This window comes from Schistocerca serialis, chromosome 8 (assembly GCF_023864345.2).
Source record: "Schistocerca serialis cubense isolate TAMUIC-IGC-003099 chromosome 8, iqSchSeri2.2, whole genome shotgun sequence".
Classification (NCBI taxonomy): domain Eukaryota; kingdom Metazoa; phylum Arthropoda; class Insecta; order Orthoptera; family Acrididae; genus Schistocerca; species Schistocerca serialis.
The window spans coordinates 505166430-505183313 of record NC_064645.1 but is presented as its reverse complement, the minus strand read 5'-3'; the positions used below and the strand labels follow the sequence as shown (position 1 = coordinate 505183313).

General features: G+C 39.5%; 2 protein-coding genes across 2 annotated transcripts in view; both read right to left on the bottom strand.

Moving 5' to 3' along the window:
• LOC126416101 (cadherin-3-like) overlaps window positions 1-16338 on the bottom strand; it is a 41986-nt gene extending 25648 nt beyond the window's left edge. The window contains exons 1-2 of the mRNA XM_050083600.1: window positions 16215-16338; window positions 10051-10209 (exon numbers count right to left, since the gene is read on the bottom strand). Coding sequence (XP_049939557.1) covers window positions 10051-10209; window positions 16215-16290 — 235 coding nt within the window. The 5' untranslated portion in view covers window positions 16291-16338. The remainder of the gene's footprint in view (window positions 1-10050; window positions 10210-16214) is intronic.
• LOC126417095 (neural-cadherin-like) overlaps window positions 16292-16884 on the bottom strand; it is a 304885-nt gene continuing 304292 nt past the window's right edge. Inside the window, exons 25-27 of the mRNA XM_050084990.1 lie at window positions 16563-16804; window positions 16338-16415; window positions 16292-16296 (exon numbers count right to left, since the gene is read on the bottom strand). Of these exons, the coding sequence (XP_049940947.1) occupies window positions 16292-16296; window positions 16338-16415; window positions 16563-16804 (325 nt within the window). The remainder of the gene's footprint in view (window positions 16297-16337; window positions 16416-16562; window positions 16805-16884) is intronic.

Sequence of the window (16884 nt, the reverse complement as noted above, 5' to 3'; positions counted from 1 at the left end):
TTAAAGTGTATCTGTACAATGGTTGTTACCCAGAACAAATTTTTTATTGACTTGCATGTGTTTAACTCACACAGGTTTCATTGAAGTTGGTTAGCAACAATAAACATCAGGCTCTGATGCTAGGTCAGTTCTCTACTCCTCTCTCTTACAAATCTGTTGTTCACCCTCTCAACTTCCTTGTTGTGGATCATTCCCATACCACAAACCTGTTCAAATTAGATGGATTTAATGCTGTCAGTGGTGGTGTTGGTGCATAAATATACAGACAGATCTGAACGACCCATTGCTTATACTTCTAAGACTTTAATTCCCACTCAGCAGTGGTATTCTCAGATTGAAAAGGAGGCTTTAGCAATTGTGTTCGACCTCAAGAACTTTCAAGCCTTGTATGGTTCTAAGTTTCATTTAATCATGGATCACAAGCTCTTGGTTGCTCTTTTCAACCCTTTGGCTTCTGTGCCAGACAAGGCAGTGCTTCGTTTGCAGCAGTGGGCTTTCTTCCTCTCCTATTATCATTATCAGATTTATTATCTGCCCCCGGTAGCTGAGTGGTCAGCACAACAGGATGTCAATCCTAAGGGTCCGGGTTCGATTCCCGGCTGGGTTGGAGATTTTCTCCACTCAGGGACTGGGTGTTGTGTTGTCCTAATCATCAACATTTCATCCCAATCGACATGCAAGTTGCCAAAGTGGCATCAAATTGAAAGACTTGCACCTGACAAACGGTCTACCCGACGGGAGGCCCTAGTCACATGACATTTACATTTTACATCAGATTTATTACTGGCCGGCAGTGCAACACACTAATGCTGATGCCTTATCTCACCTTCCAATCAGGTTGAACCTGGTGTTCAATCAGGATGACCTGCTTTGTTTCTATTTAGATACTGAGAACCATAACATGGTCAACAGCTGCCCCAACACCAGTACCACAATAGCGTTGTTGTCGCTGAGGATCCTGTACTTCGCTGGGCCCTCTATTTTGTGCAGCACCTTGGCTGGAAAAATTGTGGGCCATGCCTCGGATCCTTTGTGTAATTGCTTCTCCCTTCAACACTGCCTTTCTGTGTTTGATGGGTTCTTTGTTAGCTTTGGGAGACGCTGCTCCCCAGGTTGTGATTCCTGTGCTTCCTTATGCCATAATGTATTGCATCTTCTGCAGGTCAGTCATTGGGGGATCTGTCACACCAAAGCTTTGACCCACTGGTATGTGTATTGGGAAGGCATAGATGGGGCATTACGTAGCTTATCACCACTTGCACTCCTGTGCTCAGCAACAGTCAGCCCCACGGGTGTCTTTTCCCCCCTGGCCAATGCCGCAGCACCCCTGGGAGCATCTACCTGTCAATTTTGCTTGGCCGTTCCTAAATCAGTATTGGCTCATTGTAGTGGGCACCTATTCCAAGTTTCCCTATGTGGCACAATGTCTGTCCACATCTGCAGCAGCCTATATTTTGGCCCTGCCTAAGATTTTTGCAATTAAGGGACTTCAATATACTGTGGTTAGTGATAATGTCCCCCAGTTTGTTCTTTGAGAATTTGCATCTTTTTGTCAGGCTAGTGATGTTTGCCAGGTCACAGCTACTCCATTCCACCCTCAGTCTAATGGTGAGGCCAAACACATGGTTTGGACATTTAAAATACAGATGCAGAAGTATATATCTGGCAAGTCCCCTGAAGCTGCTGTGGACTGTTTTTTGAGTTAGTACCATTTCATTCCAGTGGGGGATAAGAGCTTGGTGGAGCTGCTATGATCATCAACCACGGACTCGTCTTCACTTGCTGCAACTTACACTGCATCCTCCAGCATCACTGGCTCTGCAACAGTTCTGACTGGGTGCGCCTGTCTGGGCTCATGGCTTTGTCCACTGACTGAACTGTTCCTGCCATCAGTGAGCTTTGCTGGGGTTAGTGCCTATGTGTTTCCTGTATTCCTGACAGGCAGACATCATGTCATTTTGACCAGCTGCAGTTGTGCACAGCAGGGCCTGTTCTGGAGGACCCACCGGCTCCTCCCAACCCCCCCCCCCCCTCCCCGCCACTGCCAATGCCTGTTGCCTGTTCCTGTGCCACAGATGGTCCAGTTATTGTCACAGAGGGAGGTCACTGCCTGGCAGATTGCTGTCTGGGGCTCCTGCCTCTGTCACCACTCCTTGACTGCTGTTGCTGGTGCAACCAGCTGCCCCTGACGCTTCAGCCACTGGCTCTGTTGCTAGGTCCTGTCTGGCTGTTGTCTGACACCCCAGCTGATAGCTGATGCCTCCAGTGCAGTGCTGACCACTAACCTCAACAAGGACATCACTATGGAGATGCCATCCGCTGTCCTGCTCTAAGGCCTCTCACAAGAGGGGGGACGGTGCACCGACCCGTCCCCCCCATCACTTCTGCCCCTACTCGCCAGTGTGTGCCTGCCACATGCTGCAGCAGCCACCTACATTGAGAGATGAAATAGGTGTCAACACTCTTATCGGTGTTTTCATGACTAGTGCCCCCCCCCCCCCCCCCTGCACAGTACTATTTCTTTTTCAGTACCAGTGCTTTTTTGGTACCAGTGTTTTTTCTCTGTACCATGCATTTTTCAGTGCCTAGTGTTTTTTATGTATATATATATATAAATGGTTTTGGTTTTCCCACCCCTAGAAGGGAGGAATGATGTACCTCCACTCATGACATGCACAATTTCAGAGAACAAATGTCCATACAGTTCAGTGCCCCTCTTCTACAGGCCATCTGTGTTGTCCCCCTGGCACACTCTGGTGAGCTGCCAAAGAAATGGCATTATTTAAGTGATCACAAACAAGTGCTCAGCCTATACTTCATACCGTATTGCTGTTGTCTAGTCAGTGTGTTCAGTGCTATGCACAACCTGTTGCTCTATAAAGTACTCTGTTCCATAAATTGTGTTTGTTCTTGCCACAACATATTCAATGTTTTTGTGTGTTTGTTTCTGTCTGTTATTCCAGCCATGGGATTCATCATTGCTAAAAGTGTAAAAAAAAATATTAAATTATCTGTACATTTACACAAAATCAGATGATGCACCGTTATCCTGTAAGTTGGTAAGCGTGCTTACAGTCCGCCCCTTGTAGCTGAGTGGTCAGCGCGACAGACTGTCAGGATTTGATTCCTGACTGGGTCGGAGATTTTCTCTGCTCAGGGACTGGGTGTTGTGTTGTCCTAATCATCATCATTTCATCCCCATTGATGCGCAAGTCGCCGAAGTGGCGTCAAATCGAAAGACTTGCACCCGACAAATGGTCTACCCGATGGGAGGCCCTAGTCACATGACATTATTATTATAGCGTGCTACAAACAGCATGCAGATTGGCCTGTAGGTGGCAGCATAGGGGAGGTGTACACATATCGTCGCAGTATCAGTATAAAGATGGCCACCCCACTTGTGACTTGCACCAGGGAAGAACAGCGTTCTGTTATTCGGTTTTTGCATAGTGAAGGTGCGAAACCTATTGAAATTCATTGACGAATGAAGGTTCAGTATGGTGATGCATGTTTGTCACAGCAGAAAGTCTATGAATGAAGAAGGAAGTTTGCAAATGGTGTGACTTCAGTGGAACATGCTCCTCGTCCAGGTTAGGTACAACGAGTTGTGACTCCACAGAACATTGCAGCAGTTGAAGCCATAGTGCAGGAAACCCACTGAGTGATACTGAATGACACTGCAGCATGTTTATCAGATTAGTCATGGCTCAGCACACCACATTGTGCATTATGTTCTCCAGTTTCACAAAGTGTCTGCAAGATGGGTGCCACGGCAGCTGACACCTGAAATGAGACAACGACGTGTTGACGCTTGTAAAGAACTTCTTCGGCGCTTTGAACAAGAAGGTGATGGCTTCCTTGCAAGAATCATTACTGGGGACAAAACCTGAGTTCACTTCCACCAACCGGAAATGAAGAGAACGAGCAAGGAATGGTGCCACTCCTCATCACCAAAACCAAAGAAATTTCGAACACAACCATCAGGAGGGAAGGTTATGCTGACTATCTTTTGGGACAAAAAAGGCATCATTTTGGAGCATTACATGCCTAGAGGGACCACTGTCACTTGTGCATCATACACAGATCTCCTAAAAATTCATCTGCAGGCTGCAATCAAATCGAAGCGACGTGGATTGCTGTCAGCAGGTGTCCTTTTGCAAAATGACAATGCAAGGCCCCACACTGCCCGTACAACAGTTGCAATAATCACAGACTTGCATCCACCATACTCACCAGACCTTACTCCAAGTGATTACCATATGTTAGGACCACTCAAAGATGCAATGGGAGGAAAGAAGTTCCGTTCTGATGAAGAGGTACACTACACAGTGCATGAGTGGTTGTGCAGACTACCAAAAGAATTTTTTCTAAAGGAATTTATGCACTTTTTAAGCACTGGAGGACTTGCATTGAGCGTGGGGGAGAGTATGTTGAAAAGTGATACAGCTTTGTACCACTTCTACACAATAAATATTTAAAAAAATATTTAACGTTTTCATTTGACTCACCCTCATATGTGGCTTGTTGTTTTTGTTGTCTTCAGTTTGAAGACTGGTTTGATATAGCTCTCCACACTAGTCTATCCTGTGCAAGCCTCTTCATCTCTGAAAAAATACTGCAACCTACATCCAATTGCACCTTTTTACTGTGTTCATGCTTTGGCTCCGCTATACAATTTTTACCCTTCAAATCTTCCTGTACCACACTGATGATTCTTTGATGCCTCAGAGAGTTTCCCGCCAACTGATCCCTTCTCTTTGTGAAGTTGTGCCACAAATTTCTTTTCTTCCCAATTCGATTCTGTACTTCTTCATTAGTTACATGATCTACCCACCTAATCTTCAGCCTTCTTCTACAGAACCACATTTCAAAAGCTTATATTTTCTCCTTGTTTGAACTGCTTATTATTCACGTTTGACTTCTATACAAGGCTGCACTCTAGAGAAATACTTTCAGAAAATTCTTCCTAACACGTTTATATTTGATGTTAACAAATACCTCTTTTTCAGAAATGATTTTCTTTATATAGCCCGTCTGCATTTTATATTCTCTCTGCTTTGGCCTTCAGTTATCTTGCTGCCCAAATAGTAAAACTCATCTACTACTTTTAATGTCTCATTTTCCAATCTAATGCCATCAGCACTACTTGATTTAATTTGGCTACATTATGTTATTCTTGTTTTACTTTTGTTGATATTCATCTAATAACTTCATTCCAAGGCACTATCTATTCCATTCAACTGCTTTTCCAAGTCTTTTGCTGTATCTGACAATTACAATGTCATCAGCACAATTCAAAGTTTATATTTCTTCTCCCTGAACTTTAATTCCTTCTCCAAATCCAAATTTTTCTTACTCAACGTACAGATTCAATGAACTGGGGATAGGCTATAACCCTGTTCCACTCCACTGTCAGCTACTACTTTCCTTTTGTGTCCTTCATATCTTATAACTGCAGTCTGATTGTACAAGCTGTATATAACCATTTGCTCCTTGTATTTTATACCTGCTATCTTCATAATTTCAAAGAGGGTATGCCAGTCAACACTGGCAAAAGCTTTCTCTAAGCCCATAAATGCTATATGTAGGATTGCCTTTCATGAACCTATCTTCTAAGGGAAGCCATAGAATGAGTATTGCCTTGTGAGTTTCTACAGTTTTCAGGAACCCAAACTGGTTATCCCCCAAGGTCGGCTTCTACCAGTTTTTCCAATCCTCTGAAAATAATTCGTTAACAGTCACACCTATGGGCAACTACTTTCTTTAGGATTGGAATTGTTACACTCTTCTTGAAGTCTGAAGGTATTTTGTCTACCTCATGTATCTTGCATACCAGGTGGAATAGTTTGTCATGGCTGCCTGATCCTGATAGAATGTCATATACTCCACTGACTTTGTTTCAAATTTGATCTTGCAGTGCTCTGTCAAATTCTTCTCACAGTACCATATCTTCCATCTTATCTTCATATAATTTCTCCTTTCTCTCTATAATATCGTCTTCAAGTCCATTTACTTTGTAGGACACCTAAATATATTTGTTCCATCATTCAGTTTTCCCTTGTTTGCTTGGTACTGGCTTGCCATCTGAGCTCTTGAGATTCTTGAGGTTGCTTCTCTTTCCTCCAAAACTCTCTTTAGACTTCCTATAGGCATTGTCTATTTTCCCCCTTGTTATACATGCTTCTGCAGCCTTGCATTTGTGCTCTCTCCATATTTTGCACTTTCTACCAATTTCATTTTTTATTTATCTGTATTCCCTTCTACCTGCTTCATTTGTTTCAATTTTATATTTTTTCTTTTAAATTAAATTAAATATTTGCTGATATGAATATAATAGAGGGAAACATTCCACGTGGGAAAAATATATCTAAAAAGAAAGATGATGAAACTTACCAAACAAAAGCGCTGGCAGGTCGATAGACACACAAACAAACACAAACATACACACAAAATTCTAGCTTTCGCAACCAATGGTTGCCTCGTCAGGAAAGAGGGAAGGAGAAGGAAAGACAAAAGGATATGGGTTTTAAGGGAGAGGGTAAGGAGTCATTCCAATCCCGGGAGCGGAAAGACTTACCTTAGGGGGAAAAAAGGACAGGTATACACTCGCACACACACACATATCCATCCACACATACTCAGACACAAGCAGACATTTTCTGAGTTATCCAAGGATTTCTATTTGGGCTTGTCTTGTTACCTTTGTGATCTTCTGCTGCCTTCACTATTTCATATTGTAAAGCTACTCATTGTATTTATTTCCTGTGTTTCAGTGCAGTACATTGCTTAAAGGTCCCTCTGAAATGCTGAAATCCCTGGTTCCTCAATTTATCCAGGTCCATTGCCACAATTTCCTACCTTTCTGCAGTTTCTTCAGTTTTAGCTTTCAGTTCTAAAAATAAACTCCTTCCGATCAGGCCATGAAGGCTCAATAGTACTGACTGGCTGCTGTGTCATCCTCAGCTCATAGGCATCACTGGACATGGATACAGAGGGGCATGTGATTAGCACACTGCCCACCCAGCCGTATGTCAGTTTCTGAGACTGGAGCCACTACTTCTCAATCAAGTAGCTCCTCAGTTTGCCTCACAAGGGCTGAGTGCAGCCTGCTTGCCAACAGCACTCAGCATACGGATGGTCACCCATCCAAGTGCTAGCCCAGCCCGACAGTGCTTAACTTTGGTGATCTGATGGGAAGCGGTGTTACCACTGCAGCAAGCCCATTGGCAGCTTTCAGTTCATACCCAATAAATTATTGCTAGAGCCCACATTGACCTCTGGAAATGTCTTACAGTTTAAAATATGGTTTTGAAATCTCTGTCTTACCATTATATAATCAATCCAAAATGTTCCAGTGTCCCCAGGTCTCTTCCACATATACAGTTTTCTTACATGGTTCTGAAACCTAGTGTTACCCATGACATCTGTGCAGAATTCTACCAGATGGAGTCCTCTTTCATTCCTTTCCCCTGGTCCATATTCACCTACTATTTTTCCTTCTCTTCCATTTCCTACTGTTCAATTCCAATCACACATCATAATTAAATTTTTCCTTCCCTAAACTATCTGAATAACTTATTTTATCTCATCATAGATTCATTGAACACCTTTGTTATATGCTGAGCCATTTGGCATATAAACTTGCATTGCTGTGGCTGGTGTTGGTTTCATGTCTATTTTGGCTATGATAATGCATTCTCTATGCTGTTCATAGAAGCTTAGATGTTTTCCTATTTTCTTATTCATTATTAGACCTACTCCTACATTACTCCTATTTGATTTTGTATTTATAACCCTTTACTCACTGGACCAGAAGTCCTGTTCTTCCTGCCATTGCTCTTTATTAATTCCCACTACATTCATTTCCTTTTTTAAATTCTGTAACCTCCATACCTGATTAAGGGATCTAAATATCAATGCTCCAACCCATATAATGCCAGTTTTGTTTTTCCAAATGGTGATATCCCCTGAGTAGGCGCCATCCTGATATACAAATGGGGAACTATTTCATCTCTGGAATATTTTACCTGAGAAAATGCCATCATCATTTAACCACGCAGAAAAATTACATGCTCTTGGTAAAAATAATGGATGTGGTTTCCCCTTGGCTTCAGCCATTCATAGCACCAGCAGATCAAGGCCATTTTAGCCAATAGTACAAGACTGGATCAGTCCATCATCCAAATTGTTGCCCCTGCAACTACTGAAAAGGCTGCTGACCCTCTTCAGGAACTACAAGTTTGTCTGGACTCTCCACAGATACCTCTCCATTGTGGTTGCACCTTCAGTACTGCTGTCTGTATCATTCAGCATTTGGAGGGAGGGAGGGAGGGGTTGGCAAGTGTGGGGGAGGTGGGTGGTTAAGTGGCCTTAATTTATTTAATCTGGAAGAGCATAATTGGAAATGCTGAAAAACATGAAGAGATGTATTAAGATTATCTATCCCAACTTTTCTCTGTTCCTGTGTCATGCCACATTGTTGTATCGTGAATATGTGTCAGGAGCGTTGCTAGGTTTTTATTGTCTTCTAATTTTCTACATATAAACTATGTGAAACATAAGAAAATTATCACCAAACCATTTCTTGGAGAAGCCCAATTTGCAAGAAATAGGCCATCATTTTATGTCATTATAAAAACAAGAAAATGTATTGTGTGCACACTACATGTTTGCTTTTTTGCACATAGGAAAAAAAATCACCTTTAGGGGTGTCATGAAAGACTGAAACATACTTTGGTGTGCCCCAAAGGAAGAAAGATTGATAAATGAGGAACTATCCCATCAAAGATTACTTAGGAAGCTCCAACAAACAGTATTAAGCAAAGAATCTAGGAATATACTATAGAACTCTACATACATGGTCCTGACGCATTAATGTGACCAAAGCCTATATTCGATATCAATGGGCAATAACCACTCACAGACAGCAGGTGGCAGCTGGGTATGTAAAACATGTTCAGAGGATGTGGAAAACAGTGTAGCCTTTGTTGTAATGCAGAAAGAGAGTGATATACCTGATGTCCAAAAGAGCATGATCATTGACTTTCAGGCCAATGGTGAAAGCATTTCCAAAATGACAAAGTTTGTAAACTGTTCATGTGCTGCTGTGGGTAAAGTATATTGTGCATGGCAAAATAGTACTGTCCATAACTAGTGTCCAGGAAACTACAGTACTCCACAGGCCATAGATGGCATGGGTGAATGATTGCTGCGGACACATGAATGGGGGGGGGTGGGGGGGGGGGGGGACCACTGCAACAATTATGGTCTGGGGAATGTTTTCGTGGCATTCTCTGGGTGATTTCATCATTCTGGAAGGCACAATGGAACAACACACATTACACTTGGGGACCATGTCCACCCCTATATGCTGTTCGTTTTTCCTTGGAACGATTGCATCTACCAGCAGGTCAATGCAGCATGTCACACAGCTCACAGTGCACATGTGTATTTCGAAGAGCACAAGGATGAGTGTATTGTACTCCCCAGGCCACCAAACTCCCTGGAGTTAAACCTGATCAAGAATGCCTTGATTGGACTACTTGCGGCATGGATCCTCAACCAAAGAAGTGCAGCTCCATGTGCCTATTGGCATCTTCCAGAACCTCACTGACTCTCTTGCTGCACATCTCGCAGTGGTCCACACTGCAAAAGGTGGTTATCCAGTCTGTGACAAGTGGCCGCATTAAGTGTGTTACTTTCATAGGGACTGCAAAGAAAAGACTAGATTAATACAGAGGCATTTGGCAGTCATTATTCCTTTGCTCCATACATGAAGGGAATTTGAAGCAACCCTAATATGTGGTACAATGGGAATGACACACTGCCATGGTTTACAGAGTATAGAAATAGGTGCTTTCTGGACTGTTGGGCAGATGTGATAAACTGCTACTGTTCATATAGGGGAAACAGTAATATTCAGCACTGTTGTATGCTTGTCAAACAAAAAATTAATGGCTTGTTGTCACAGTAGTGTATTATGAAATAATTCCAGATACAGTCTTCTTCTTAATGTACTAACATAAATTTTAAAGATATATATTTCCGTACTTGACACAATAGAAGAGAGAGAAGATGTTACACTGCTGTTCCCTTCATCTGTGAAACAGTGCAGCTCATCAAATTGTTGGAATCCAACATCATCTGTTGACAGCATTTTGCATTCTTGCACTTGAGTGCTGACATCTTTGCATGTTTGTGAAGGCAGTGCTGAAACAAAGAGAAACAGGACGCTGAGGTAAGAGTTTGCTGCAGTAGTCACGTAGGAATACTCTTGAAGACATATGAAAGTGCACTAGAGGAGCATCTAGAGAACTTTAATGATTAGCCAGAAATATCACATGAGAAGTTACAAAAGCATCATACAGAGTGCTTATTAAATTTCACCAGATGTTAATTACTGTTGAACATGATGACTGCCTGGTCGTTTTGTTGTATATGTTACTGTTCTGTGCATTTGAAAAATAAAACAATGAAAGGGAGAGGGTGAGGGGGAGGGGAGGAAGAGGAAGAGGAGGAGGAAGAGGACAAGAAGAAGAAGAAAGAGCACATGGTTCTTCAGTAGAAGATTGTGATACCTACTCTGTTCCCTTTATTGTGTGTTAATTAGACTTTACCATGTCACTGTATTAGGATACGTAGAAATATGTCTAGAATGTTGACATATTGATATCCCAGGAGAATTTATCTCATTTCATTTGTAAATTGTGCTGATAGCATAACACTGAATAGCATATCTAATGGTTTTAAATGTGAAGTACAACAGAAACAGTGAGCCGTTTTAAACATTCCATTTAAGCATACAGAATTAGAATTAGAGCTACATGTCCTTAGTGTGTGTTTCCTGAAAGAACATTTCATGTCATTCATTGCGTATGTCACTTTTTATAAATGATGTTGTTCATGTGGGCACTACTGTTAGCAATGCGTTCACTGTTACATGTATGAATGTTCACTGCAGTCTTATCAAAAGTATGAAAAGTGTTGCTTCTTACAGCGTGCACTTCAGGTATGAATATTGTTTTTCAAGCTCTGAATTGCTGCAGGTCCTGTACCACACAGTTTAGATTTCAGAGCAGTTCTTACTGTTACAGTATTATTTGGAAGTGAACCATAGATGGCCCAATAAGTGGCCTGTTTCTTGTAGCAGATGTTGTTCTCACCTGTCTGACCCATCTTGTAATTGCCTTTCAGAACTGTTATTCCAGTTGATGTTGAACTGTTTCCACAACAAACACTGTATGCTCATAATGCCATTACCACACTTGAAAGAGGTTTTAATTGTAAAAATATGAGGGTTCATTCAAACAGACTCCTATATATTTTCTGTTGCAGAACAAGCAAATTGGTACAACCATGAAGGCAAACAGGCACTGATTCTAACTGCACTACACAGGTATCAGACCTCTAGGAAGCTGTGACATGGTATTATGTTCTATTCTTTCAAGTGGTGTACATTAGCAATGCTGTTGTTGTGGTCTTCAGGTTTAAACAACTGCCTATGGTAGTCTATTCTGAACAACTCTCCATATCTGTATAGGATGCAACCTACATCCACTAGCACCAGCTTACTGCAGCAAAGTCTTGGTCTCTCACTGCAATTGTTACCACACACAGTTCCCTCTATTTCCAAATTAAATGGTGTAGCCAATGAACAAAAATGCGAAAAACCTGGTTGTGGTAACAGTCTGATCTGTAGCATTGACCTAATTTTAGGTCTAGCTTGGCTCTGAATAGGCAAAGCTAACAAATGGCTGTGGTAACAGACTGATCTGTGGTACAGGCTGTGTAGGTTAGATTGGAAGGTGACATGTTCCTTGTGAGATGTTACACAATAACTGAAACTGTTTAACACACCTTTCACGTGCTGGTGATGAAAGGTAGCTCAGATAGGAATTGAGTTTTAATTTCAGATGAGAATTGTGAACTTTGCTACAAGTGGTACAGCAAAATTTTTCATACCTATAGCAATTTGAAATATTTTGTGTGCACTTTTGGTACCTCATTGCAACCATATCTGTCGGATATGAGCATAATTTGTATTAGATTAAGTTTATGTCTTGGTAAATTGCTTGTTTTGCAGTTTTTGCTTTATAATTTTGTTCTGTAGAGAAATAAAATATCTTGACAGCAGTGTGTTAAATATATAAAAAATGAAAATTTTATGTATTTGGACTGTGGATTAAAATGTTCTCTTTTCTGGTGACAATTTATCATACAGTACAGGCTTTCGTGGCTGGTATTTATGTCCTTAGTGATGTTGATTTTATGGGCATTAATTCATAGTTGAATGCATGTTCTCACACATGGAATTAGTTTTTCAGTTGCCCAGTTAGTGCAACTGTTCGAAGATATACGTCTTGTAATTTTGTGAGTTCTCTTTCTTAGTTCTTGAAATGGGCAGATGAATTAACCTAGAGCTAATGTCTAATGTGAAATCCCAGAGAGTAACAATCACCTGGCAGATGACCAATGGTTTTATCATGACAAAAGAAAAGATGTGATCTGTGTTATTCATTTATGTAGATTACACTAAAACAGAATGTAAATGATAGATTTGTATGGCAGTGCCATGTCCATGGATAGAATTGACATGACAAATAATGTTAAGAAAGGTGAGATTCTTGATCTGATGGTATCAGATTACCAGTCACTAACATTTTGAGTATGACATACTTCCATGTTAAAAATGTAGTAACAATTTTTTCTCATTTGAGTTTCAAAATAAATCTGTAGTGGAATGGCAAGAATGTTGTAGGGAAGTTTGTGTCACTGTGTGTTTAAAGAGAAATAAGAACCACAGAAAGATGCACTTGTAAGATTCTTTTTCCCTTTTTTAAATTATTCATATTACACGAAAGAAGTCAAAAGGTGTACTACTAAATATTACAAAAGAGAATATCTCACCAGGAATGGCTATAAAACCCAATTTATTTTGACAAATGTCCTTCTGATGAAGGAGTCCAGCACTTCTCTGTGAACTAAAAGTATAATCTTCATTTCAATGATCCATCTAAAGGAGCGCTTACTAACAGCACTGAGGGAACAGAGCCTGCTATTAAAAGATCTTTAGAGCTTAAGGCTGTGTCCAGACTTGTTCAACTCTTCTTTATATGAATATAGAGGGTTTCCTCTTAAGAGGCATCAGGTATATTTTCTCTGGTGCTTCAGAAGAATTTGTATAGTCTCACATGTGTATACGAACAAAGTTGTGGATAGCTTATTTTTATTTGTATTTTGTGTTGAGTGATGGGAGAGTGGTTCATGGTGGGTGGATTATGGTTTAGGGAGGTTGAAATGTATATCTTTGCAGATTATGTACAAAAATATGTCACAAAGTGGTGGAATTAGCACTACTCTCAGTAAATATGTGAACTAATATGGAAGAAAAGTGGCTGGAGTGACAGATGGATCTGTAGTGTTGCTTGAAGTCTAGGCTAAATTGGAATGTTACAGTTTGGTTGGGAATTGGCAAAGCTAATAAATGTAAATGGAAGAAAAATAGCTGTGCTGACAGATAGATCAGTAGTTTAGTCTGAAGTCTAGGTTAGATTGGAATGTGTGAGTTTGGTCATTCACCTGCAGCAATTAGTATTAAAACAATCATTTAAAAAAATTGGCGAATGTTTTCAGAATGTTCCAGTTTCCTTGGTGGTGGTTAGGCTGGAGCCTAAGGCACAGTTTAAATTTTATGTAATATTCCATTTTATATTTCAGCATTCTGCACATCTATGTTTCTTTATGTTGCCCCAGATTTTATTTATTCGTGATGATGATGTTTACCAAATGCTATTTTCTCATTGGTTCTATCATCTTGTCTAATCAGTCAGCAACACTGTTGTCAACTACTTTCCCATATTTTGTGTATTTCTTTTAAAATATAATTTTCTGCACATCATATGGAAATTTTTCTGATTTATATTAGTAGATGTACTTCTCACCTACATTTCAGTATCCTGCATATGATTTTAACATAAGACAACCTCTCTTAATTGGCTTAGGATTTATTCTTAAATTTTATATGACATTTTTTGTTTGTTTGTTTGTTTCACTAGTTCATATTATTTTTGTGCAATAGCAGGTTTTGTTTGGTAAGTATGTTTTTAATTTTTTGTTTGTTTCGAAGTATGATATATACATTTATTTCGGGTAGCAGCTTGTAATTTATTTCTTTATTTAAATTAATGTTAATGAAACTACATACAAATTTTTTGGTTGTTTTCTCTAGTTCAGTATTAATGATATTTATTATAAGTAAACATATAATTGTTAGGTATTGTGGAGTTTGTTCTAGTTGTATTGGTCAAATGATGTTTTCAGTACCATTTCTTGTAGTGTATTATGGTTTCTTGGTATCATGGACTTTGTTCTAATTATGTAAGTCAAGTGAAATTTTTGATATAGGTTTTGGCAGTGAGATCTGGTTTCTCGGGATTGTGGACTTCATTCCAACTATAAAGGTAAAGTGAACTATTTGATACCAGTTTTTACAGCAAATTTTGGATTCTTAGCATTGAGGACCTTCTTCCAGCTATATAGGTCAGTTGAAGTTTTCAATACCAAAATTTGCAGTGAGGTTTTGTTTCTCATTTAATGACTCGTTTGATACCAGTTTTGCAGAATTACTCATTGCTTAGTATTGTATAGTTCATTTTACCTGAAAAGGTTAACTGAATGTAAATTTACCGAATTGTGTGACTTTCTCATTGCCTTTATATGTTTTTGATTTCTGATTATTTTTTGTTTGTTTGGGTCTATGTGTTAGGTTAGGAATGTCATTTGTTTTGTTTCTCTCTGCTCAAAAATTCTCTGATTGCTGTGGGTATCCTCTTAGTTTCATGTGCTTCTTCAAACTACTTGATCATTTTTTATTTTTTTGTTTTGTTACCTGTATTTAATCTGTGATATTATAGTTTCTGTATCAGATAGAGATAATATGGCTATGTTTGTCGTCGCGATGACATCACGGATCAAAGCTGATGGCTGGTATCAGGTGTTCCAGCAATTTCGTTCTATTAGTACTGATTTCTTTCATGTGATGTAACACAAAACATACATCTTTAACACAGCCTATCTTTCATCTCCCATTTACCATTTATTCTCTATCAAATTTGTATTTGTGTTTTTGCCATTATCTATTCCCCACCATATTTCCATGATTTCTGTAACATGCTTTAGTACACACTTCTCCACAAATATTCCACTTCACAACATAGTTATTTAAAAAATCTGATTAGTGGAATGCATCACAGCTCTACTTGTACATCCACATGTACATTTCTCAAAAAAATATAGTTTATTGTTGCTTTTTTGCTTGCGAACTGAATTTGCTATTGATCTCAATCATTTGCTGCTTCTTTAATCATATCAGTTTCTCCCATGAGAAATACTTATCGAATGTGTGGGCACCACTATTTGTACTGGCATGTATAAAAATTTGTCTCGTCTCTGATAAATGCATTGGTCATCTACTTTCAGTGAGGAAAGATGCCAGCTAATCTTTCCCTGAGAGGAGGGGGGGGGGGGGGGGGGGGGGGGGGGGGATGAGAGCAGGGGTGGAAGTAGGGGCTGCTACATAATTCATCCCCCAATTAAGTTAGATGGGACAGGCACACAAAACTGAGAATGCAACTTTGTCTGCAGTGGAATGTACACTGAAAAGGTCCTTTTCAAATGACTGAAAAGTTGTACCAGATCAATACTTGAACTGTAATCATTGCATGCTGTGGATAAGAAAGCAGCAGTAAAAAGCTACCTAAGTCTATGAATTGTAAATTTACAAATAGGGTGTGAAAATTCAATTTATTTGCATGATTCCCACTGTATGCAGAAACAGTGCTTGAAGAGCAATGTCACATGGCCAAATTTTCATCAAATTCTTTCATGCCATAGAGAACAGTGAGTGACATACAATTTGTAAATACTACATCTGCAAGGAAATTCTAAGGTCATACATCCAAAAATGTAAGGACAATATAATATAATTGATTAGATAAAAAAAATAAAAAAATAAAAATTTAAAAAAAAAAAAAAATCACTCAACAAGCAGCGGCAGGAGAAGACACACATAAAAGAAGGTTATACTTATGCAAGCTTTGGAGCCAGTGGCTCCTCCTTCCAGCAGAAGGCTTGAAGGGGAAGGAAGAGGGGTGAAGGAGGAGGACTGTATAATGTAATGTTTCTTGCTAATCACATGTAAATATAATTATACTTACTTTTTATTTCTATTGTTTCAACTACAGCTGAGGTTTTAACTGGTATTTTTAGAGGTTTTATATCAAAAGCTGTCATGTCATCCTCACCACCCCCTTCATCATCATATATAATGATATTTTCACGAATATCCTCCTTAGTTGTGGATGATTTGCATTTCGTACTTTTTTTATATTTGCATACTATAAGGAGTGTTGCTAGAACTGAAAAAGAGTGGTGGTTATGTTTCATTACTACTGTATCAGTCCACACAAAATCAATACCCCATTTCAAGCCAAACATTCAATGCAGTTTTTATTTTGAAATAATAATTCATTTCTATGAAAATATATTATTGTGAATTAGCTTACCAAGAATAATAGTGATGGCTGCAACAACTGCTACCAGCGCAGCTAAACTAAGTTTCATAGATTCATTTTTGACCATTTGCTCACATTGATGACCCCAGAAACCTTTTGGGCACATGCACTGATAATGGATATATGGATACTGATTGACACATGTTCCACCATTCTGACATGGTTTTCCAAGGCATTCATTATTTTCAGTGCAGATTTTTTGGTCAGCATCAAACTGTCTATTAGGGCCACAACTGAAAATGAATGTTTGGAAACATTTATTCCCTATGCAATTTTAGTCCAGCTTGTGAAATAACAAATAAAATGTTTAATA